The sequence below is a fragment of the Tachysurus vachellii genome, chromosome 2, assembly GCF_030014155.1.
Source record: "Tachysurus vachellii isolate PV-2020 chromosome 2, HZAU_Pvac_v1, whole genome shotgun sequence".
In the NCBI taxonomy this organism is placed as follows: domain Eukaryota; kingdom Metazoa; phylum Chordata; class Actinopteri; order Siluriformes; family Bagridae; genus Tachysurus; species Tachysurus vachellii.
In genome coordinates this window covers 17679810-17705570 of record NC_083461.1, presented here as the reverse complement: position 1 = coordinate 17705570, position 25761 = coordinate 17679810, and the positions used below count along the sequence as shown (strand labels likewise).

Sequence of the window (25761 nt, the reverse complement as noted above, 5' to 3'; positions counted from 1 at the left end):
GTGTGAGAAGTGCATGGTAGTGCAAATAACAATATTGTGCAATATTATGCTTTTGTACAATATACAGCAGCAGTAGTGTGTGTAACATATACGGATGATGTGATGACTGACAGTTATGATAATGCAGTAATTATAGATATGTACTTATAGATATACATATTCCATAGTTTGCACAAGAGCAGGATCAGGTAGCCAAAATTACAAAATTGCACATGCAGCGATGGATGAAAAGGGTTGGAAACAATGACTGGATTTCTATAGTTCTACAGGCAATAATTTACTCCTACTTTTCAGCAATATACATTGTATATTACACATGAAAGGCTAAATTTAACTAAGCTATGGTTAAAAAGCTAGTTTGTGGCTTTGTGGTTATCACATTTTTCCCTGGTGCTCTATGACTGTGGATGTGTACAGCAGGTTTGTGTTAGGTGTGTGAATGTGTTTGCAGTTGCATCCTGTGAAGGTCTAGCACCCATCTGTCACCCTGCCTTTTGCCTTAAGTCCCCCTGTATAGTATCCTGATGCATTGTGAGCCTGTGTAGGATTAGTGGTAGAGAAAAATAGATGGATGGATGGAGAGATAGATCTTAAATCATATTAAATGCATGTTTTCAAAACAGGCTAATGGACTAACAAGTCTAAATAACATCCATAATATTGTCCAAATAGTTTGCGTAGCATAAGAAAATACACACCAGTGTCTCATTGTGTATTGATTAAAAATGTTATTAGTACAAAGAATTTGTGCTTGCAGTTCATCTTACACCCAGCAGAGGGCTTTGAAACCTCCAAACTGCTCCTTTAAACTGCACAGAAATCCTGATTAGAGGGTGCAAAGGCACACAAACTGGTGTTATTCACCACCTTAACAGCATGTTATGCATATTTACATTCCCAGCCCATCTTTGACTCACCTTTCTTTAAATAGTCCCTATGTGGTCACCAGTGGTTTAGCACACAGGAGTTGTTCCTCACATTGTTCCTCACATTCATTACTTTGCTTCTACTGCCTTCTTAGTAGAGTGTCATACATTAAAACTCTCTTAGTAGAGTGTCATACATTAAAACTCTCTTAGTAGAGTGTCATACATTAAAACTCTCTTAGTAGAGTGTCATACATTAAAACTCTCTTAGTAGAGTGTCATACATTAAAACTCTCTTAGTAGAGTGTCATACATTAAAACTCTCTTAGTAGAGTGTCATACATTAAAAAAAGATTACCATAATTCACCATGATGGCCATAACAGATGTTTTTGATTGTTTGTTTGTTTGTTTGTCTTGCTTGTTTGTTTGTCTTGTTTGTTTGTTTTGTTTGCTTAAACCAAAACTGTTCCATTATACCACTTCACATAAACATGGTTTGACCTACTGTAAAGACATGATTTGAACTAAAGTCATATCCAAAGCGTATAATTTTCCTTCCCTAAGATTTTGGTACCAGCTTCATTGTCTACGTTTCATGGTATAATCTGGATCATTATTTCATAGTATAATCTGGATTATTTCATGGTATAATCTGGACCATTTAATGGTATAATCTGGATCATTTCTATCAAGCAGCTCCAGTTCAAGAGAATATTTAGAACAGAAAATAAATGTTGATATTTTAAACTATACCCATTTACCTGTTGTTCCCACACACCTGACTTCGCCTACCTGTTTATTTATTTATTTATAACTTTTTTTTTTCATGTGACGAGACCTTTGCACTTGTGACTAACTATTTCATCATGACTATCTGGCTATATAAAACACTTACGTTTACAATACTATTTCTCACCAGATTATTTTAGTTACTACAGGTGGCGTACTACGTTAACATCCTGTTACGCGCACGTTATTAGTTCACTTCTTGGCGTCTGCCCGTTCTACTCCTTATATGGTACTGGGAGCTCTTTCTGGCGGGTTTCTAAGCTCCACCCACCCGTCTTTCGAAAGCACCTCCCATTAGTCACACAAAGCGCGTGCACGAGGGGCGGTGCGTGCCCGCGCTTGATGTCTAAGCGAGAGTGTTAATAGTTAAGCACCGACAAGTCGATTGTATTTAGCCTTATTTAACATCCTTTCAGTGGTTTAACCGTTTAGTACCTGTCTCAAGGCGTGCTCAGGGCGCTGAAGACTTACAGAACTGTTTCTTCTGTTACAAAGGAAAGCCAAACAGAGGAACATGAATCCCTTGTGTAGCAGATGTAACAAGGTTGTGTATCCCACAGAAAAAGTAAACTGCCTAGACAAGGTGAGTAATCCCTACACTTACTATTAGAGTTAACAGTATAACTTGTATCTCTGTTTATTCCTGGTTATTCTGTTCTTATTGACATATACCTGGTCCATCAGGGCTGAGAATAAGCCTTTCTCTTGCTCACACATTTGTTACCAAGTCTACGTTGTTTAGTGTAACGTTACTAAGGCGCGCGACAGATTTGACTCATTTACGATAAACTTTTCCGTCAATTAGCCAAACGGAGCCGGTGATCACGTCGATCCGAGTTTGACTTCACTTTGCAAGTTAAACAGGCGCTTCCTGTTGGAGCACATATTACAGAATGTGAATATGACAAAAGGAGGCTCTGCATAATACCTCTGTATTACAACATGCTATTATACTGCATAGATCACATTATGAAAATAGATGAACAGAACTTGTGGACAGTATACACAATAACTGTGTGTAATAACCTTTGCCTGCTTTATTTACCAAAGCTTCTTGTATTGAAAAAAAAAAATGTGGGCGTTGTCATTGGCAGCAGCAGGTTTGTGTTAGCCACAGTGTTGGGCCCAAACCATGGGCAATGCTATCATATGGGATATTATATCCCACTTAAATCAGAGCTATAGTTTGCATACATTCACTATATTTTCCAAACCAAATAACATTCCAGTTACTACCCACAAGACAACGTTGTGTATAATGTCTCAGACTATATACTACTACAGAATTAAAGCCTGTTACATTTCAGAAGTTCCTGCCTGAAGTGTTTGGTGGCCTTTGCTAATCATAGTTGCAATAGTTTTTGGTTTGTTTGATAGCACATCATTTTATTAGTGTGGTTGTTGAGCTTTGGTGTGTTTTGTGTAAAGGGTTTTGTGAAGGGTTTTGTGGAGGTGTGCTGCTGCTGCTTCTTCGGAAGTTCACGTAAGAGTGAGTCAGTGCTGGATGAGCTGTGCGTGATAGACATCCTGTAGGCCTGTGTGTTGCAGCTCTGGGCTGAAGTGCAATGGGTTTTGGCCAGATTTCTGCCAGTCATCTTTTTGCAAGTCGCTGTTGCACTGAAATGTAGACAGAAAAGAGGAAGTCAGGTTAGACCTCTAGAGAAAAGTTCCATTAGACAGCATGTAGTAAACATGCCGAACGGGGACCCGAGTAAGTACTAAACACTTCACTAGCTTGTACAGGTCAGAAAGACTGTAAAATATCTCTCAGATTACACTCTTGTATTACTCTGTTGTAATACCTGGGTAATAAATGGCTGATAGGTAAATGATTGCTAACTTGTCAGCTCTGTGGTGTTGATTATAGAAGAAGAATTCTGCACAAAAATTAGGATGCACTTGTTCTTAAGTAGTCACTGATCTTACTCTAGGGACTTTCCACATTCATATGTTCCTGTCTGGCTATGAGCATATTTTTGGGCAGTGAATAATATTGTATTCAGTATGAATGTGAAACATCTAAGGTAATTCTTAGGCCTGTATATACAATGATCTCACAGATCACGCTGATGTATGTTTCTTTATACTCCACTTCCTCTGCAGTGGCCTGGATTTAGGCAGCCCCACTTTACATACTGCTGCCTGGCTCATAAAATTCCTTTGCCTTTATTTTAGTCTATTACAGGTCTAAATATTTTGCATGTTTATCTTGAAGTGCATTTTTTTTATGAAACCTGATAGTTGATAAGAGGTGTTTCTACATTTTTCTACATACTTATGTGGACATTTGAGATCAACACTTTACAAAAACTTGAAGCTAATAAAGATATGAGTCACATTCGTAGAACTCACACATTAGTAAAAATAAAAGAAATGAAAAAAAAGTAAATAAGAATATTAGTTACAGTTCAGGATGTGTTGGGAGTTGAAAACTATTTAGTCATCACCCTAATACTGCTATCAAATGGTCACATACTTATTTTAATGGGTTAACATTTGTGTATCAAGGAAAATCAGGAACATGTTTACCATGTTTTGTGTTTATGCCAGATTTCAAATTTATGATCTGTGTGTTTTGCTTTCATGTGTTGCAGTATTGGCACAAAGGATGTTTCAGTTGCGAGGTCTGCAAAATGACTCTAAACATGAAGAACTACAAAGGCTTCGACAAGAAACCCTATTGCAGCCAGTAAGCTCTCACCACTTTCTGCCTGTCCTTGTGTCTCCTGAGGGTGTGTGCTCAATCTGTCTTTCCTCCCTGAAATGCAGGCAGAAAAATTCTAGCAAAGGATCACATTTATCTTTCATTTTGTATCTCCTGTGTTTGAACATCTGTATGGCCGATGATCTGTGTGTGCGCATGTGTGTGTGTTGACAGGTTACACATAGACAAATGCAAGATCCTTGAGTTTCAGTATTCTGATAACGATCATCACATTAGGGTAGATGTGTGGGAGATTGAAGATTTGCATATTTTGTCACTAATCAACAATGCAGAGTTTCTAGGTGATATTAAGTCCTGTAAGCAAAGCAAAATTTTGAATAACATGCAAATACTCACACATCTCAGTTCACTCAGCGATAAACATGTGGTCTTCTGTTTAGTTGGCACTCAGTTATCTTCTCATTGAACACTCCTCAGTGAACAGATGTCAGGTTTCTTTTGCACATTCACATCAAACCAAAGTGATTATTTTTATCTGTTACTCCCTTGAGATATATAAGCCCTTTGTAAATAGGATGTTTGACCACAGCATCCGAACGCTAGTTTTACATGGAAGTGTTAAAATAAGTAGTTCAAGGTTCTTCCACAACTGTCAGTCTCACTTCTGCACAGACCTGCACAATAATCCTTTGGCTGTCTTTGTGTCCAGTTACTTTTTCATGGCTTTATGGGTGTCATGCTACATTCAGCTCATGAATATTCGATGCTTACGAGGAAAGGATACAGTTAGTGTATTCACAGGTTAGTGTATCCAGCTGCAGAGTTACCAACATCAACAACGCTCACTTTTTACAGTGATAGTTGAGCCATCTGACCCTTCACAATTCTGTTATTCAACTAAAGCAGCGGTCAGACCAAATATGAGTCAAATTTGTCCGGCAGAAATGGCAATTCATCGACAGGGAAAGAATGTGATAAAATACACATCTACAGTTTCTTTTGCACTGTGCCAAAATTGTGTCCAATTTTTTTGTGCAGCATTACAGTATGCGCCACTAGAAAGCAAAAAGGTGAGTATTTTGCATTTGTGCATTGATTAGCAGGTGGTTTAATATTAAAAGTGCAATGTAAAATGGAGTTTGTTGCCGTGAAATAATTTTTCACAAGGTTTTTTATTCTTCAGATATATTTTAAATGTATTATCTTGTTAGTGACCCTGGTACCTAGGCACCTTTATTATATTCTATACAGGAGAATGAGACATCCTGTACTATAACACATTGCCTCTTTTTTGAGGTGTTTGAACACTATTCATTCCTCATAGCTTAAAGTTAAACCAGTAGATTGGGGCCTTAATCCCTGATTCTAGACGAATCCACTTTGACTCAGAATCATCTGAGTCATGTGGCTTTTATTTGTTCACCATCTTAAAGATAGAGACAGACGACATTCTTCGTTTCAATCCAAGGAGCAGCAGGCTTTTTTTAGACAGGTTTAATCTGACCTCATTTATATCTGATCCAGTTTAGATTCAGGCTATTTTTTCATCTCAATGTTTTGACACTATTTTTGACAAAATAGACGAGACAATGCACAGAGAGGTTTTTATTTCGGAATTGGCATGTTTGTTTGTCTCCACATACAAGAAAGGGGCCTTATGTGCAAGCTTGTATCCTCCTCCCTCCTGTTGCCTATGTGTCATTTTTGTAGAACCCAGCCTATTTGCCTTTGGCCTGAAACTGTTGCTTAGAGCTGTGCAACTCTGACCCTGAATGCATTTTCCGCATCCCTACTATTTGATTTAACCTGAGTTGAATGGTTTGTGAATAAGGGCTTTGTGCTTGTGTAGTTTGTTTACCAATCCACATTTGCTTAACCCAAGGTGGTGGAAATGGCTATGAGGTCAGACCAGGACAGAACAGGAACATGTTCACAATGGAAATGTAAAAACAAAAATATAAAAATTATTGAAAAATCTACATTTTCTATATAAATATTACATATAGTATTATTAAAAAAAATGTATTATATTCTGTGTATATTGTGATACCTTTTGTAGTACACAAGCGTGTAATTGCTTTACTATACAGAAATAAATATTACATATTATATATATATACATATGTAAATATTTTATATGTAATAGATATGCATATATGCCAGCCCATTAAATGAAAAGCAGCTACACAACACATTATGCTGAGGTTTATAGCACTGAATGTTTGCAGAAATTACTGCATGCTTGCTTTCCTCTCTCATGCAAATATGTGGGATTCATTTGGGAACCGAGACCAAACTCCTCCTCCCAGCTGGACACTAAGACAAGAATGCTACTAAACGCAGTCCAAGCACACAGTCACTCCTACAGGTCTCAACTGGGAGTTGGTGAAACTCAGTTAAAGGGAAACAGTGTTGTTTTATGAGGCACTGATGACTGAATATGTTTTGACCAGATATTTTTGCCACAAGCTACACTATTTTGGAGTAATTGCCAACTTCAAATAAACTTGACTGAATCTAAAGGCTCAGGGATTTTATCCTTTTTGCATTTGGTGAATGTGAGTTCATCCATGAGGGTCTGAATGTTGTCAGGCATTACAACGCTTATATTCACCCTTTTTCCACAAATTCCAGGGAAGAATGATATGCAGAATGCAAAGACTGACATGTCCAAGCGGGTCTTTAGCTGCAGGGTTAAGGCAAAACACTCAAACACATTTTTATTCACTTTGCCTCTGCTGCCTTCATGTTGTCTTGCCATTCCTTTTTCTATGGTCTCGTCTTTTTAGTTAGATTTGTAGTAAAGAGAGTGTACTTCATTCAGAAGTACTTCATTCACTCCTACTTGAAAATCATTTCGCTGTCTTTTTCTTTTTCTTTTTTTTCAGGCACTACCCCAAGACAAGCTTTACCAGCGTGGCCGACACCCCAGAAAACATCCGACTTAAGCAGCAGAGCAAGATGCAAAGTCAGGTACAATAACCTTGGTGCTCATCCTCTTTTACCTCATTCACCCTTCCCGCTGTTCCATTTCAACATTTTTGTCTACACCCTGACTGCCTTTTTGATTCCCTTCCTGTAAATCTATAATCAGTTGTATTCGAATGGGTATTTAAATCTGACATAGTGTTTGATCAGTTTTAAGTTCTTTCTTCTTCTCTGATTCTTTCTGGCCATCCTCTCCTGTATGGCTCACTGATCAGCAGGTCCTGCTGTCATGACAATTGGATCCCCTTGGCAACAGTCTACAACAGACGGACTCTCCATACCACCCAAAATACAGGCTATTGAAATTTCCCATCCTCCTCTTGCCCCCTGCTTACACACACACACCACCTGATGCCTGTAACAGGCAGAGACTGACCTTTCCAGATAGTACAGTAAGGTCTGTGTATATTATTGGCCTTCCGTGCTGAACCGGTTAATAAAGAGAAAACTGCTAAATGCTGTAGTGATTACAATAAGCAATGAATAACATTGATAAGATATGTAAGCGACCCAAGCATAGAAGGTTTTGTATCCATTGATTTTCATATGAGGTCACACTCCCCATGTAGATCGTATAAGCACCATCTGCTCTTGTTCTGTGCCATGTTCGTTCTATTTGCCCTCCTTTCCCCCGGCTTTTCTCTCACCCGCCCCACCCTTCTTTTTCCTGTTTCCCAATGACCTTTCTCTGTTTCTTTGTGCCTTGCCCTATCCAAAAATGAATAGGCACATCTTAACATTTCCTTCAATTTAAAAGGAACCCCCCTTAACCATAGGCCTATTTTATGTGCAGTTAATAGAGAGTGATTTCAGACTTTCAGACCTGGGAATTTGCATGTATTCTGAGCGCCATTATTTTGTCGCAACTATATGTATTAAGGACAGAAAAATGAACACTGGAAATCCAGACTAGATTAAAAATCAGACACGTTTTTAAGTGGGTGTGTGCGATAATGTGTCTGATAATCTACCCTGCTGCTACTCTTGGATATTGGGTTCTTGTGATCATAGCAGGATGTTTGAGAATCTACTGCATGGATGCGTTTCTCCTGGGACTTATACAGAATGTTGAAGACGGCTGCCTTGATTTCATCGTTCCAAAAACTTAAGAATCCTTTACAGCCAAAACTGTAAAAAAAAATTGTCGAGACAATGCACAGAGAGTTTATTACAGTTTTGGTTGTAAAGGATTCTTATGTCTGTCCCAGGAGAAAAGCATGTCTGCTTTTTAATCTAGTCTGGATTTCCAGTGTTCATTTTTCTGTCCTTAATCCATATAGTTGAGACAAAATAATGGCGCTCAGAATGCTTACAAAGTTTCAGGTCTGAAAGTCTGAAATCACTCTCTATTTCAAGTTTTGAGGAATAAGACACAACAGGGCTTGATGCATAAAAGAAAATGATCCACAATGGCGGATATCTACAGCTGTGTGATGGTGACAGCACAGCTCAAACTGGCAACAGTTGCGAAACATTTTTTTAAAAATAATTATTACTGCATCATTTATTGCTGTGACATTATTTCCTCAGGAAATGTTCCTGTTATAGTTTTATTATAACTGCTATAAACAGGCTAAAAAGCTCTCTCTCAACGAACTGACTGTCACAAAGCACTGACACTGCCGGCTCTTTTCACAAGTGTAACTTTTTCATATAGATAATCAACCATTATAAATTTGCAAAATATGCTTACAGTTAGTCTTATATTTTGTAGCTGTTATGCAAGTCTTTGTGAATGTGGTATTACAAGAAACAACAGGTTACAATCAACACATTACTATAATCTTTAGATCAATCAAATTGAAGAATTCAACAGCGCTAACTGTAGATTAGTGCAATTAGTTGGCCCTACTTAAAAGAACACAAAACAAAAAAGTGACAAAAGGGCAACCTTGAAAGAAACTCAGACAGATTTTTTGCATAGACGATTCAGCAAAGACGCAAGCCCTTAAAAGCACAATAACACTCTGATGGTTGGTACTGTTGCAGTGAATGCATAACACTCATTGCAGTGGCGTTACTCATCATTTTTGGCATAGTTTTGTGGCAGAGGGGGTCTTTCATTCTCTCTCTCTCTATTTAGGGGCTTTGTTTACAGGCTGTGGGAGTGCAGCCGGCCCTCTGGGTCGGCACGCTTGGACGCTTTATGGGGAATTTCCGGGACGATGGAGAAGTAAAGAGAGGGGGGATGGGATGTTGATATGTAGAACATCAACCTTGTGATTGTATGTGTGTTACAGATCAGTGTGCAATGGGCTGTTTCTATATGGGTCATGCTGTGTAGCGAAGCTTGACCTGTTTGGTGATGGGTACCTTTGTTTGTAGCTGTACTTAATTGTTGGTTAGACATTCTCCATAGCACACTGCACTTCCTGCACTTTTTTTTGCAAATGCCCACCACAGCGAAGGTTAATCATTACACAGACAGCCCACAGCAACTGAACTAGACTACCTGTTGTTATAAATAATTGATCAGTGAGAAACACTGGTGAGGTACTTTTGGTTGGGGGCTGGAAAAAAAAGCTTGGTCACAAGCATGCTGCCGGAGTCGCTCAATCCACTTGCAGTGAAAATCACTCTGAGAGCAGCAGCTCACAGCGCTCTATTAAGAGAGTCTGGAGATTACCTAGTGTTTATATAGCAGTAAACTACAGCCGATCTGAAAACAGGTCTGAGTGTACCGGCTTTCATGCTGCAGTAAAGGCCAAAGCAGACAATGTAAATTTTGTTTGCTATTACACTGCCTTTTATAAGTGAAGTGTGAAAGGTGAGACTATAAATTATACAGACACTGTTGCTTCTGTATTTTCCTTCGGTTGGGCTGGGGGAAGGGGTATCATCTTTTCTAGTTGTTTTATCTATCAGTAAATCAGTATTTTAGTGTTTTCTACCTGCCTACAATTTACAATGTATTCAGTGCTTTATGGGGACTTAACTTCCGCATATTCAAAATACTTGACAATGTTATGACAGTGGGATGTTGTTATAATAATAAGACAAATTTTTAAGTACTGAGGTTTCACTATAGGCATCATTTTTCAGATATAGTAATACATTATAAACCTCAGAGGCTGTAATTCAAGGTGTGTGTGCATGTGTTTGTGCTTACATGCATGCACTTGGGCAGTGTTGAGGCAAGCAAAAGAGGGCGTGTGTACATTTATCACTGCAAAAACCACAACGTTTAATGTAACCCATGCATCATTGTTCATAGTTTGACCTTTCAAAACCGTGTCCATTGTCTGAAATGCAGCTTGAAATTAACTACCAGATGAATTGTGCAGTTCATCTATACACTAGGTGTGCAATGCAGTGTATTTACTGTCAAAATGAATAATTTGGTCTGCTTACTCTCTTCTTGTCCCATGTAGGTGCTCTATAAAGAGGATTTTGAAAAGAACAAAGGGAAAGGCTTCAGTGTGGTGACTGACACACCAGAGTTGCAGAGACTCAAGAAAACGCAGGACCAGATCAGCAATGTAAGCTGCCAAACTTGCAAGAAGCTATAATATCACCTTATATGCAACAGAAGGATTTTCACGCAGTTGAGGAATTTTTTACTTAACATGTTACTGAAGGGTGCGACACATGCTGCAGCACGTTTCACTCTGCTTCAGACTCCTCCCTTCCCTCCTTGTCCTGAGCTCCACTTCCTATCTTTCCCATCTGTCTACAAGTTGTTTCCTAGCTTTTTTGTTCGTTCAGTGCGAGACTCAAAAATTCTCATATTTATTCTGCCTCCACCCAACTTCCTCTCTAAATTGTTTGTCATTATCCACTGCTACCTGCCTTTCATTCTTTTTACCACCTTAATGATCTTCAAAAAAAATAGAAAAATATAAAATCTTGTGTTAAGGCTCGTTTCCAAGCAATACTAAAATCACTTGGCCATTGTTGAGGTGTCATTTCCTTTTCCTGTGCCCTGTTCAACTTTTCTTAGACTAGCCCTAAGTGGCTACATTGTGGAACACACTGACATCTTGTGTTTGAAGTTCACTGTAATGTAACACAGCACTGTGTGTGTGTGTGTGTGTGTGTGTGTGTGTGTGTGTGTGTGTGTGTGTTTGTCATATGTCATGCATTAGATCAAGTATCATGAGGATTTTGAAAAGACTCGAATGGGAGGTGAAGCCCTGCCTCCTGAGAGCAATGCTAATCGAGGTACTAATCAGTACATGGCCGCTGTTCTCCCTTTTTATTTCCTATTTCTCTTCTCACAGTGATTATTCATATTCAGCATTAATCCAATACCTGTGCACACTTGCTTTCTTTTTCACACCTAGCTTACCAGCCTACCAGCCCCACCAACCCTACAACCCCGCAGAACTACCACTATGAGCCCCAGCCAGCTCGCTCTGCTGCAGCTCCACCACCTTCTAGTGGCGGGGTGAGGAATTGCACCACATCAAGTTCAAATCTACATGTTAACACACTGCAAGATCTCTGCCAAAAACATTTTTATTATATGGTTAACTGCTCTATAGTGAGTTTTGTATTCATTCAGTCATTTATTGATTAATTCATCTTCAGTGCGCAATTTATCCTGATCAGGGACACAATAGAGCCAGAGCCAGTCCTAGGACCACTGGTGTTGAGACAGGAACAAACACATGATGGATCATCAGTCCATTGAAGGGCACTATGTGTACACACATTCATCCACTCTGTGTGACATCATACAGCGAGGGTTAAATTTGTTAACAGAGCATTACATTTTATTTTTTTACAACTAAAATAGACTAAAAATAATCATGGGATGAAAGAATTGAAACAGATGAAAGCATTGCATTCAAGCCCAGATTGTAACACTGAGAAATATATTCAAAAGAACTGCTTAAACCTGTTTGATATGCAAATTAGTAGAAACCACAGAACATGCATACTACGCTAGTCAGGTGACTGATCTAGTTCTAGGGGAGGATAATCATGGCTATTATCTACAATTTTCTGTTTTTGGCTACTGTTTTATAAATAGATGCTGATGGCTAGCTGTTTGGGCTGGCAAGAGAGTGTGAGGTGTTTCTAATTTGCATAGCATTGCCATTCATAAAGATTCTTTTAAAATACTGCATACATTGCCTTTAATGAAAGAAAGTCAATATAAGAGTCAAAATGTAACTGAAAATGAGCTAAACCTGTGCCTGTGTGTGTGTGCGCGTGTATGCAGAAGCGCTACAGAGCGATCTACGACTATGCAGCAGCTGATGAGGACGAGGTTTCATTTGCAGACGGAGACATGATCGTGGACGTGCAGCAGATAGATGAGGGATGGATGTTTGGTCGTGTGGAGCGCACGGGCAAGCAGGGCATGCTTCCCGCCAACTATGTTGAGGCTATATGAATGAGCAAGGCTAAGAGAGGAGGTGAAGAATGCAGGACGGAGGGATGTACATTGGAATGATCCTGGTGCCATCTCTATTTTTTTCTCCTTCCCTGTTCATTTCACAATTTGTTTAATAACATGGTCTTAATTAAATGCGAGAGAAACTTGATCAGGCATCTAAGCTTTAGCTTTTTTAGACTCAATGCTAATACGCTTAGAGGAAAAATCTGCTCCTATCAGCTGAATGAGCATTATTTTTTTTGTTTTTTTTTTTAAACTTTTTCGGTTTTATTTACTTGCTTTTCCCATGTGGGCAGTATTTGTTAGTTTTGTGCATTGCTTTGCCCTTGTGCTGAAAATTATGGCTCAGATTACTATTTTACCAGCTTCAAAGACACTGGCGAAATGTTGAGATGGGTTGTCAAGTTGTCTGTAAAGATTATTTGTATTCTGGAAATTGAAGTTATGTGCTGAAGAGGCTGCTGGGAAAAGCAGTTTCAGTCAGCTGAATGGTTAGATGAGTGACCAGCACTCGTTACTCAATCATTGTCTTAATCACAAGCTTGTTAGGTCAAGTGCTGCAGTTGGGTCGGTAAAGCCCTTTGGAGTTCTTTTTATGCACTTTGAGGGAAAAATACCAAAAAAATATGATGGTTTTATATTAACAAAAATTAGATATGGTACATTACTTTCTTAAATGTCATCATGAAAGAAGAAATCTCCAGGTTTTATTAGTATATATTGGCATAAATGTGACATATCATTCTATTCATATTTTGTAAGAAATCATTCCAATTCATGAATATATTCAATAATAAACTTATAATTAAACCAATTCATGAGGTGTGTATGCTTTATAGAGTTCTAGAGTACAGTAATGATAAACAAAGGGCCCATAAAATGTCTATCGCTTTGAAAGTGGAAAAACAAAAAGCCCTCTAGGATGCTAAAAATCCTTTCCAGTCCAAACCACTTAGCTAGCTTTTCACATGTAAACAATTATCCACATTGATATGTTTAGTTCAATTCTTTTTATTTAAATTAATAATTCATGTTGAAATTATGATGTAACATCAAACTTCAAGCAACCTGATTAAAAGGCATAAAGGATCTATATCCTATCCAAACCTGAACATACAATTTTAAACAATTATTTCAAATAAATTCACATCTCTAAAATTCAATCAAGTATCTGAAGGCAATTCTAATAAGAATATACAACATTAATACTTAAGAACGTGTTGTGTAACAAAAATAAATGTTGTCACTAAATGAATAACTATATGTGCAAATCCTATACAGTATGTTCAAGTCCATACAATGGGATACTACTCAAGCAGATCTATTTTTCTTTTGCATTTTTGTTTTGAAGTAATGCATCCTCTTGTTAACGGTCTCCTGAATTTTGGGTGGTAAAGATGACACCTTCTCCTGTAAAACGGATCCATGTTTGCCTATACAGTCTTCACATAATCTATGATGAGGAAAAACAAAATATTAAGACCAAAGAAACTTTCTCATGTTCTTAAATTCATGCTTGATCTCATTGCATGCAGGGTGAAGACATTAAAATTGACACCAGTCAATAAAGAAAGGTTTAGATTACATATAGGGTAAGATAAGTGTTGAACTGAGTTGGTTTATAAAACCTGCCTTGTTAGTGAATACGGCTGGCTCTGAAACACCAGTACATTCCCACTGTGAGTCACTGAACGAGATCGGAGTACTGTAATCTGAGAAAAGAAATCACTTTCAGTTACTGAGAAATGGATCAGATGATCCAATGGTTGAATTAAAGCTTATTTCCTCTATAGTGTGAAGCACAGCACAATTTACTAAACTAAAGGTAAAACTTACTGGGTCTCAAAACCCTGGCTGAAGAGTTTTATCTGTCAAATAATTCAGTGCTTTCCATTGCTGAATGTGCAAATGCGAAGTCTAATTTTAGGTGACAAAAATGCAGAGTCGGTAGAACGTAATCGCTGACTCTCTTTATTAAAGATTATAAAATGTCCAAATTAGTCAGACTTTGTTATCAGCTGCAGCTGTTTTAATTCCAACAGAAAATGGCTGAGATCAAATCCAGAAAACTACAGTAAGGACTGTGAGAGGAAAAAAAAAACATGGGAACACAAGGGAAACTGAAATCTAAAACAAAATCTAAACATGGCTGCCTCCCAGTCAAGGCCTCTCTATAATCTGGTGGCGGATTATTTGAGACTGAACTCCTGACTGTGCTTTAAGCTGCTGTCTGTTTTTTTTATTGCACCATCTTTCATCCTGATTGATTTTCATATCAATGCACTCTCAGTCCTTTTCACCATGCACTAAATCTGTCTCCTGTGATTCCGTCTTCTTTAATGATTTCCCTCTTTAATCTGATAATCATAATACTGGGATTTATTTCTTTTTACTGACAATTCCTGATCCGTTTGTTCAGGAAATTATACATACCGTATCAATGGTATAAACGTTTTCTTGACTTCCTCCATAAACCAACACATCGTAGTCCATTCCCTGTACTGCTGAGTGCCAAAACCTGGGGACAGATTTAATAATTCGACAAAAAATCCATGGTCAGATAACTACAAACCAAATACTCAAGTTATATTGAAACTCCTCAGGGGTCCCACAAGGGGGCAATGTCAGACCAAAAGCTGATGTGACATCACAACTTTTCACATGCCTACATTTGGTTCATATGGTTTTAGCAAATTCACATTTTTAATAAATACTAATAGGTTATTAATGATTATAAAATTATTTTAAAGTTTAATAATCCTTACTGTCTGTTATAGATGCTGCTAACTATAGGCTAACGTGCAGACCACAAACACAGTGCTTACCAAAACAAAGAAAATGTAAGATCTGCACATAAAATTTTTAGATATGACTTTCTGATGTCTGCAGTACACAAATACGTCATTAAACAATTTGTCGGCTCTGGGTAGATTACGAAGTCTCTGTTACGCTACAATAAGTCCTACCTGGGTTTATTTTTGTAAGGATGTGGCTTCTCTATCCATTCTTTCTTCACTGTGTCAAATTCCCAGCCATCACCTGTACACGAAAGAATTACAGCATTCTAAAATATATCATACATAAAAATTTTAGCCTTTGATATTTGAACTTACTGAGAACCTGTCCAGACATGCTGAGCCCACCGAAGAGGAACAGCGTGTGGTCTGAAGTCGGGGTGAGTGTGTGTAGGGAGCGTTGTATCGGGTGGGGGGGGGCCAAAGGCTCTCTGAGGACATAAACAAATACACCTTGTTTAGACACATTGTGTGTTTTACAACATATTCCTAGGGCCCTATTTCCTTAAGCCTTCCCTATATCCTATGCATCAGGTGCGTGTAGAGCAGGACAGATGCTTCCTGTTGAAAAGCCATAAAACAGTAAAATAATTCACGATGGCAGTAAAATGGCACATTAAATGGTCATCAGATGATGTGCCAACCTGCACTGTAAGAAGAATCATGAAACAGCAGTAAGTCCTATCTTCACACATTAATGTGGTGTTAAAATGTTCTTTTAGCAGATGCTTTATTCAAATCAGCTAACAAACATCCTCTCTTAGTAGATGCTTTATTTAAATCATTTTACAAATGAGGCACAGTAGAATGAAAACATACAGCTGAGAAGTTGAGTCTTTCTGGCTTTTTGCTCGAAGGCTAACCCTGAAAATCCCCACCAAAATCCACCAAAACATTGTCTAACTAGAGACATTACAGTAAGTAAACAATATTAAAAGCACCTTCCTCTTTTTTTGTGTAGATTTTTTTAGCGCTCATATGCACAGAAATTCAATAGGAAGTAATAGAGAGAGACAGACATGTGATGTGATTCTAGATGGTTCTCTGTTTTAGCAAACCATTAAGTTTTTTTCTTATAGAAATGTTGCAACCAGTAGAAGTCCTGCATTAATTTTAACATGTTACTAATTAACTACAACATTCAACAACATTGTCTCTTCAAGGCAAAGGTGTATTTGTGGACCTGCTACTGAGCCATACATAATATCACTAACAGAAGTGTATGTTCAGTGTATATTCAGAAGTAAAGAAGCTCATGACAGCTTGGCTTTTTCTCTCACAGTATACACTGTCGCTTAAAAGTTTGCAAACTCTTTAGAAATTTCTTTATTTCTACATAAATATGCCAAAAACATCATCAGATTTTCACCCAAGTCCTAAAAGTAAACAAAGTGAATGCAATCAAATGAATGAGCCAAATATATTATACTCCTACATTTATTCATTAAATGATCCAGCATTACATATCTATGACTTGCAAAAGTATGTGAGCCCTTGTGAATCAATAACTGCAAGTAAAGAGTAACTGTTCATCAGTCCTGCCACAATGTATTGTAAGAATGTTATCTCATTTCTGTACTGAGGAATGAGATAACCTTGTCTTGGTGTATGACCTAATTTTTTTCTTGAGATACACTTCATGGACAGCTGTCCTGCCATTTTCCTTTAGAATTCACTGGCATAATTCTGAATTCATTGTTCCATCAATGATGGCAAACTGTTCTGGCCCAGATGCAGCCATGCAGGCCAATAGCATGATAATACCACCACCATGTTTCACAGAAGGTATAAGGTTCATATGGTGGAATTCATTATTTTCCTTTCTCCCAAAATAAACCTTCTGAATTTTTTATGAGAAAAAGTTTTATTTTGGTCCCACCCCTTCACAAATTTTCTCTTCCAATAGTCCTCGGCTTGTCCGCATGATCTTTAGCGATATTCGTGGGTAGTGGCCTAATGGTTAGAGAGTCTGCCTCCTAACCGTAAGGTTGTGGGTTCGAGTCTCGGGCCGGCCACGACTGAGGTGCCCTTGAGCAAGGCACTGAACCCCCCAACTGCTCCCCGGGCGCCGCAGCATAAATGGCTGCCCACTGCTCCGGGTGTGTGTTCACGGTGTGTGTTTGTTCACTGCTGTGTGTGTGCACTTTGGATGGGTTAAACGCAGAGAACAAATTCTGAGTATGGGTCACCATACTTAGCCGTATGTCACTTCACTTTCAATGTTCTTTTTGGAGAGTAGTGGCTTTCTCCTTGCAACTCTGTTAACAACTCAAGGTTGTTCAGTGTTCACCTGATGGCAGACTCATGATCATTAACATTAGCCAAAGTAAAAGAGGCCTTTAGTTGCTTAGAAGTTACCTTGTATTCCTTTCTGACTCAGCATACTATCATAAGTCTTGCATTTGGAGTGATGTTTGTTGGTTGATTACTTCTGGGGAGGGTAGAGGGTTCTGAAGGCCTCAGAAATCTCCCTTGTTTTTGCCATGGTCCACTTCCACAAAAATGCACTATGAACATCAGACTTTGATATATCTCTCTTCTTAATAAAATAAGGCACTCATAGAGACCTTCAGAGATTGTCACCCCATTGACTGAAATCAGACAGACTCGAATTTGACCTTGAAAGTAAATAATAATCCTAGAGGTTCACATGATTTTGCCCTCTTACGGATTTATAATATTGGAACATTTTCCTGAATAACAAAATTCCCAAGTATAATATTTGTGTCTACTATGTTTGATTGGGTTCATTTTGTCTGCTTCTGGGACTTCTGTGAAAGTCTGCTGATGTTTGGGGTCATATTTATGCAGAAATATATACATTTCTAAAGGGTTCACAAACTTTCAAGCGACACTATATATGCTAACTAAAAGCACTTAATGTTATCAATTACTTGCTAATATACGAACATCTATGTTTATATTTTAACCAACACTACATACACTGTGTTGTTAGCACAATTCTGATAGTGCTAGGATTTGCCCTAATTAGTAGCTCAAAGACTATGGATCACTACAGTAATCTAAAATGTATTAATCAAAAGCTACATACTAGTGAAACAAAATCCAGTGTAAGCTGTTAAAAGAGCTAACGGCTAAGTGCTTCATTTTCACTAAAAATATAGGATAATGAAATAAAGAATGGAAATTAAGAAAAGGATGGTGTATTAATCTTACAAGCCATAGAAGACTAACCTTCAATAGAGTGCTAAGAAAGATCCATACTCTATCAGTAACCAAAAGCATTACTCTCTTAGCCTCAGACATGTGCAATAAAGAAAAAACATCCAGTGAGAACCAGTTCTGAAAGCAGAAACACCTTGTTGATAAAAGACACCAACAGAGAATGGCTAGACTGGTTTGAGCTGACAGAAAGTCTACAGTAATTCAGATAAAAACAATTGTGGACATTCACAGCATCTTGTTGAATCCATGGCAAAAAGTATTGAGGCTGTTTTTTGAGCAAAGGGAATCCCTTCCCACTATTAATGTTGTGGTCCTAATAAACTGCTCTGCAAGTGTATATTACAGTAATGTTTGTTTCACTGTTAAATAACTATTTCAGTTTTGTTTTTTTCAAGCATGCATCGGTAGAGTATTAAATTCCTTCAAAAACATTTAAAAATGTGACAATGTTTTACAAATAAAAGTACAAAGATGAGCTAGACATGACAGAAAGTCTTACTAAAGCTGTTCTTGTAATTTAAGGTTGTTGCTAAAAGACTAGATCCATATGTCCCTTTTTTAGTGCATAATGATCAGAATGGATTTGTAAAGAGCTGTCAGGGCTTTCATAACATTAGATATTAATATAATATCAGTATAAGAACATTAATATAATTCACTGTAATAATAATGCCAGAGACAATGCACTATAGTCTTTAGATGCAAAACAGGCATTTGATAGAATAGAGTGGCCCTATTTGTTCAATGTATTGCCGAGATATGGAATTGGGGGAAAGTTTTTAAAATGGATACAGTTACTATACACTGAACCTGTGGCATGTGTAAGGACTAATAACAATTTATCAAGCCAAATAACCCTAGAAAGATCAACCCGTCAGGGCTGCCCTCTGTCCCCATTATTGTTTGTTCTGGCCATTGAGCCGCTAGCCATATCTATTCGAAATGAAGCAAATCTGTCAGGAATTACTATTGGAGACCAAGAACATAGAATATCGCTATATGCAGATGATGTGATACTTTTCTTGTCCAAATTATCAACTAGCATACCAGCAATATTACAATTACTTAATAGGTTTGGTAAGTTTTCGGGATATAATATTAATGACACAAAATCTTCCATACTCTTCCTAAACCAGGAGGAAAGGAGTAATCCAGTCATAAGATCGCCATTTTTTAAGGCAAGAGAAGGATTTACGTATCTTGGAGTTAAGATTACCCCCCAAATTAATAAAATTAAAGCAAATTATGATCCGTTAATGGGTAAAGTATGTGAATCAATTGAAAAATGGACAAAAATGCCCATATCGATGATTGGCCGAATTAATTTAATTAAGATGGTAATTCTGCTGAAATTTTTATACCTGTTTCAGTCACTTCCACTGCCACTGCCAAATCATTTTTTTAAGGAAATTAACAAGATTCTTTGTAGGTTTATCTGGAACAATAGAAAACCTAGACTTAGGCTTAGACTATTGTATCCTCCATATGACAGAGGTGGTTTACAGATACCGAGTTTACAGTGGTACTACTGGGCCGCTCAGCTTCGATGTGCTATGTTTTACTTCCTCACACAGTCTCCTCCAGCCTGGGTTTCTATTGAACAAACAATATCTAAGCTCCCATTAAGATTATACTTATATTCATCAGATCCAAAGACTTTAAAAAACAAACAAATCCTTTCCTAAAAAATACCATTGATATATGGTTCAAAGCTCACAAACATATTGGTGACACACCTTCTATTTCTCAGTTCTCTCCTATTTGGAGTAATGCACAGTTCATTCAGGGCAGGGCAGACGGCGGTTTTAAGGATTGGGCTGGTAGAGGTGTGCAAAAAATTGGAGATTTATATGACAAAGGAATTCTGTTAACATTTAATGACCTGAGTTTGAAATATTCAATACCTCAAAAACATTTTTTTAAGTATTTACAATTGAAACATTTTATTTCATCAAAGCATTGTGATGCCCTTCGGGAACCGCTGCTGTCCTGTCTGGAGAATATTATGGTTAAACATGGACATGGGAAGCATCACATTTCTATATTATATGCTACACTTATCTCATATGATAAGGAATCCAGTAAAGATAGAATGAGGGCTTGGAGTTTAGATATTAAAGAGGATATCGAGGAAACTGATTGGTCACAAGCATGCTTAAAAGCTCAAATACAAACGATTAATACAAGAATGAAGTTATTGCAACATAAATGGTTGATGAGGACATATATAACCCCTGAAATGCTTAACAAATGGTCCCCGGACATTCCAGACACATGTGTGAAATGTTTAATTGAGAAGGGAACTTTAATTTATCGTGTATGGGAGTGCACTAAATTGGTAAATTTTTGGAAAATGGTTGTCAGTACCCTAAGTAACATCATAAAAACTCAAATACCATGCATTGCAAAACTTTGTATTCTGGGGATATACCCAGATCTTTCTATCAATAACAATCAGAGGACTCTTATCGACTTTGGTCTTCTGCAGGCCAGGAGGATGATTGCTTTGAGCTGGAAAGAGACTGAAATATCTTCTGCATACTCTTGGATCAAGGAGATGGCAATGTGTGTTACTTTAGAGAAGTTAACGTACATTACAAGGGGTAAATTACAGCAATTTGAAGAGATGTGGGCACCTACATGCATGTAATAAGGTTTTGAGTGTGACATTTTTGTTCTGTTTTGTTTTATTTTAATTGTTGTTGTTTTGATTAACATATCTGGAAGGTTTTTGTAATTTATTCTCCTTTTGGTGATACAATTTTTGTAATTTGGTTATTGGTTATGGTTAGTTTTATTGGAAAATCAATAAAAAAAAACATTGTTGGATAAAGCTGTTCTTGTATTCCGTTATCCATGTTTTTAATTTGTTCTGCAATTTATGCACATTCCAGGGGAAACTGAAATGGCATGTCTCTGTTGAAATTGAAAATCACCATTTGAATGATGTTGTCTATGAGATAGCAGTGTGAATCAGTTGCTTTGTTCATTAGCAAACCGCTTTGTTTTGTTTTTTTACTAAATATAAAAAAAATTCTCAGACAACCAAAGGTGAAACATTTGAATGGATTTGTGAGCCTCATCCCTAAAACCTGAAGACATTGTTAAAAGGATGCAACAGATGGAGAACAACATAAGACAGGCAGAGGGGACCTGCTGTGACACGCAGAAGTTGGAGCAGCAAGGTTGTGAATAGAAGAAGACTTGCTATATAGATACGCTCCAACCAGTTTATTGATAACCTGAATGCTACTGAATGAACTTCTATTGAATGAATTTCTGCTGCTAACCATATCTGTTGTTTTGTTGTTGTTGCAAAAATTCCGTCTACATGACTACACTAAAAATATAGTCCCATTTCTCTGAAAAATGGAAAAGAATTTTACTGATTTCTATTGATTTGGTAGAATACAAATAACCCAAAAGCATTATATCAAAAACAAATGTTTCCCAAGAATCCCAAACTTGGTGTGTTGAGTAAGCAGGCTTCTTTCTCAGTACAGTACAACACATTGAGATCCTTGTCCTTGGTAATAGCCCATTCACAACAACAACTAAATAGAGTGTATATAGTAAATAGAGATTACATTGATGATGGCAGAGTATTCCATTGCCACCACCATGAATGCCAGGAAAAGGTAAAAAGTACTCACATTTGAATCCATGTCCATGTGTCCAGGTCTAAACAGTGGATTTCTAAAGTCTGTGTTTCCTGAATGAAAATGAGCTTTTTTGTAAGTAGTACTAATGAGGAAGTGTATTGCTTTTATCCAACATCTACAATCCATATAAGTGTGTCATTAGCAAGTTAAAGTTTGTCAGATAAAGTAGTCATTTAAGAATGGAACAGTCTAAAATTCTAATAAAAATTTGTTTGGCATAATAAAAAGTATAAAAATTCACTTACCAAACCACCACAAATGTAGCCCCTGCTGCCAAGAATGGCATTAGAAAGGGAAGCCTTTAGTTTAGGTGGCTCGCCCTGCCATAGACAAACAAAATAAATCATCACCTATTTGTACAATTGTGATTAACTGTCTTGTTTTTGGGTTCTAGGACTGTTGCTAGCATGGGGCCCTTTACCTGGGTTTCGGGTACAGTCCATGTAGCTGTGTTGGGCTCAAATATATGAACCTCATTATTCCAACCCCAAAGGTGGCGAGACAAAACATCATTTGGCCCCTAAATAGAAAGTGAGATTTCTTAGGCAACTCAATGTACATTCATTTGTGGGACAACTGTGTTTATCCTTACCATTGTTGTCACCTCTATTGCAAATCTTTCGTTGTTGATGGTCTCTTGAATTGTTTTGTACCCATATCCACCAAAATAGATGAGTCTAGACAAATATAACAGAAATACCACTATAATTCTACATACATGAAACAGAGTACAGTAGACATATGTATGAGTTCAAGTTCAAGTTCAACTTTATTTATATAGCACATTTACAAGCAGTCACACGGCTGACCAAAGTGCTTCACAGTGCGTTTGACATTACACATACACTTAAAATACAAACATACACAATAAAATAGAGTTCAAAAAAACTAAAATAAGAATTATTAAAAAAGTAGACAAAATAAAATAACCAGTTTAAAAGAAAGTGATATAAATATAAACCATAAAATATAAACAAACATAAACCCCTGGACAATCATGGAAAGGCTAGAGAAAATAGGTGGGTCACTAGCATGGACTTAAAAATAGAAATGGAGGGTGCCGTCCTAATCTCTAATGGCAGGGAGTTCCATAGTCTAGGACCGGCCTTGAGCCGCTTGAGCCATACACTAGGGTATGAGTGACTTTAATGCAATTGGTTAACTTGCTGTTAGAGGAAAGTCACTGTTGCCATTTGGGATTATTACGCTTCATAGCTGATATGAAGCTTAAACAACAAGCTAGACAGGTAGAATCAGATTTATCATTGCTATTTAATTAAAGGCATGATTGTGTCTGTGTTTTTAACAAACAGAGTAATAATTAAATTTCCATGTCATATCATCCCTCCATAAGCTTATGAGTACATACTAATCTCAAGAGAATTATTATTTTGCTTGGAGCCCTTGCACTACCTGTTCATGTAGATCCAGCAGGAGTGTCTGTCTCTGGGTGAAGGAGGGGTTCCAACCCAGGCATTTAATTTCTTCCATGTGTAATTTCCATCTTGCAAGTCTACATAATACATCTGCCAAGATAACCAACTGGTTATACATTTAAAAACAACAACTAAAATTACCCTTAAAAAACAGGGTGAATGTGGTTTCTAACTGCTTTTGGTATGTTTGGTCAGTGAGTTTTGCAACAAGGCCTAAGCATCTAGCCTTAACAAACATGTTGGACTACTTCTGTGCTAATGGGATATTCCTCTCAGCTGTGTTGCTCTGGGGCTATTGTGACACCACCCCTGGAGTTAAAGAAAAGCTTACCTGGTTCAAGTATACGTCATCGTCTCTGCCTCCAAAAACATAAAAAATACCATTGAGAAGTGAGCCGCATGTCTGGAAAAGCTGGGGAGGCAACTCTCCACCCATTTCCTTGCAAGACCTTATGCATGGCACACACACAAACATTAGAGAGAGAGAGAGAGAGAGAGAGAGAGAGAGAGAGAGAGAGAGTCTTCAGGGAAAATTGTTGTTTGTCTTTATTGTTATTGCCTTTGGTGACATAACCAAAGCTTAGGAAGGATAGTCATCTTAAAATATGTTATGAAGCTATTAAAGGCATATTTTAAAAGGTTTTATTATTCCAGTTGAAATGTAAAGATCACATTTGAGTGCATTCATTATAACTTATCTCATAACTTATCATGCTATGTCCTGAGTAATTAGATAGGATTTCAAGTTGCAGAAAAACCTGAAAGGTGAGTTGTTTTCCAACTCACCAGACTCCACTTTCCAGATCGTACAGCCAGATTTCGTTAGTGGGTAACGCGATTTCGTCCATACCCTCACACTGCAAACAGCAAATCGGAGCAAATTTTATATATTCAGTTTTTAAGAGCATCCAACATAACAAGAAATGACATTTTTGTCGGAACCACTACTATTAGGTATACTTCGCATTACTCTCTAACTTTTACTGAGGACGGATATGAAACAAAAACACTCTACTTGTGATTCGTCTCACCTTTAAACCACCCCAGACGTACATCACATTTCCCAGCAGCAATGCTACATGATCACTGCGCCCTGGAGCCGCCATCAGGTGCGACTCGGAGTCGGGTAACTCGGTAACGATGTCCATGGATGATGAGCTACTGTAAAGCCATCATACCAGGAAGAGGAATTAGGCGCAGACTTTATGCACAAACTGCATACCACTTTACTGTATAAAATCTATGTCAACACAGTACGCCACCTCTGGTTACAAACAACTGAGTACCTAATACATATAAGAAGGAATTCTACACGTCTGAGTAAAGAAATAAATAAACACACTGTATGGGAAACTCCTTTTCCTTCCATAAGGCTGCTCTGCTCACACACACGGAATGTAAATATTGTACAGTGGATCTAATTAATTAATTGATTCATTATGAAAATATTAACCACACAGTTTAAATATCAGAAGCAAACTTGCTTTCGTTCTGGGAGAAATTACATAGATTTACGCGTCTTGTTTGGAGAATCTTGGACAATCCTGGAACAAGCGGTGCGAGTGAACGCACAGTTACTGCAGCAGGCAATACTGTTTTAGAGACTGTTTGTCGTAGGCATATAAATATATGGTGTGTTCTGTAGCCTACAAGCAACGTGTTATTGGAGACTGTTAGAGAAGTTTAGAATTAGAATCAGAATCAGGTACTGTAGGGTCTATGTACAGGAAATTGTCATGGTGTGTTGGTGCATAGTAATAATACAGAAGTATAAATATAGGAAACAAACGTTATAAAGGTTGATAGAAACATTTTGACCTTTTAGGTTGATAGTGACATTCCAGCTGAAAGGGAGCAAAACCTGTGTTTATGCTATTAATAAAAATGTAGCTCATTCTGGCCAAAGAAGAACCTTTTGTTTAACTCATTAATTAATGAATCAGTCAATTAATTCATTGATTGAGTCATTCATTAATGAATTAAACAAAAAGTTATTTTGTACTTTGATGTACTGACCACGGCTGCACA

At 37.6% G+C, this 25761-nt stretch overlaps 2 protein-coding genes across 2 annotated transcripts; one reads left to right on the top strand and one right to left on the bottom strand.

The window, feature by feature from the left end:
- The first annotated feature begins 1958 nt into the window (after nt 1-1958).
- On the top strand, nt 1959-13468 carry LOC132839960 (LIM and SH3 domain protein 1-like). The gene is made up of 7 exons (XM_060861189.1): nt 1959-2240; nt 4252-4346; nt 7211-7295; nt 10682-10789; nt 11396-11471; nt 11594-11697; nt 12478-13468. Exons 1-7 carry the CDS (start codon nt 2172-2174, stop codon nt 12649-12651), a joined length of 711 nt encoding a protein of 236 aa, XP_060717172.1. The 5' UTR covers nt 1959-2171; the 3' UTR covers nt 12652-13468.
- A 53-nt stretch (nt 13469-13521) lies between these two features.
- LOC132839954 (kelch domain-containing protein 1-like) lies at nt 13522-24938 on the bottom strand. The gene is made up of 13 exons (XM_060861176.1): nt 24765-24938; nt 24520-24590; nt 24065-24182; nt 23711-23823; nt 22890-22974; nt 22719-22817; nt 22543-22617; nt 22289-22347; nt 15768-15880; nt 15621-15693; nt 15088-15172; nt 14287-14366; nt 13522-14107 (listed from the first exon to the last, which is right to left on the bottom strand). The coding sequence occupies exons 1-13, from the start codon at nt 24879-24881 to the stop codon at nt 13966-13968; spliced, it is 1230 nt and encodes a 409-aa protein (XP_060717159.1). The 5' UTR covers nt 24882-24938; the 3' UTR covers nt 13522-13965.
- Between the last annotated feature and the right edge of the window lie 823 nt (nt 24939-25761).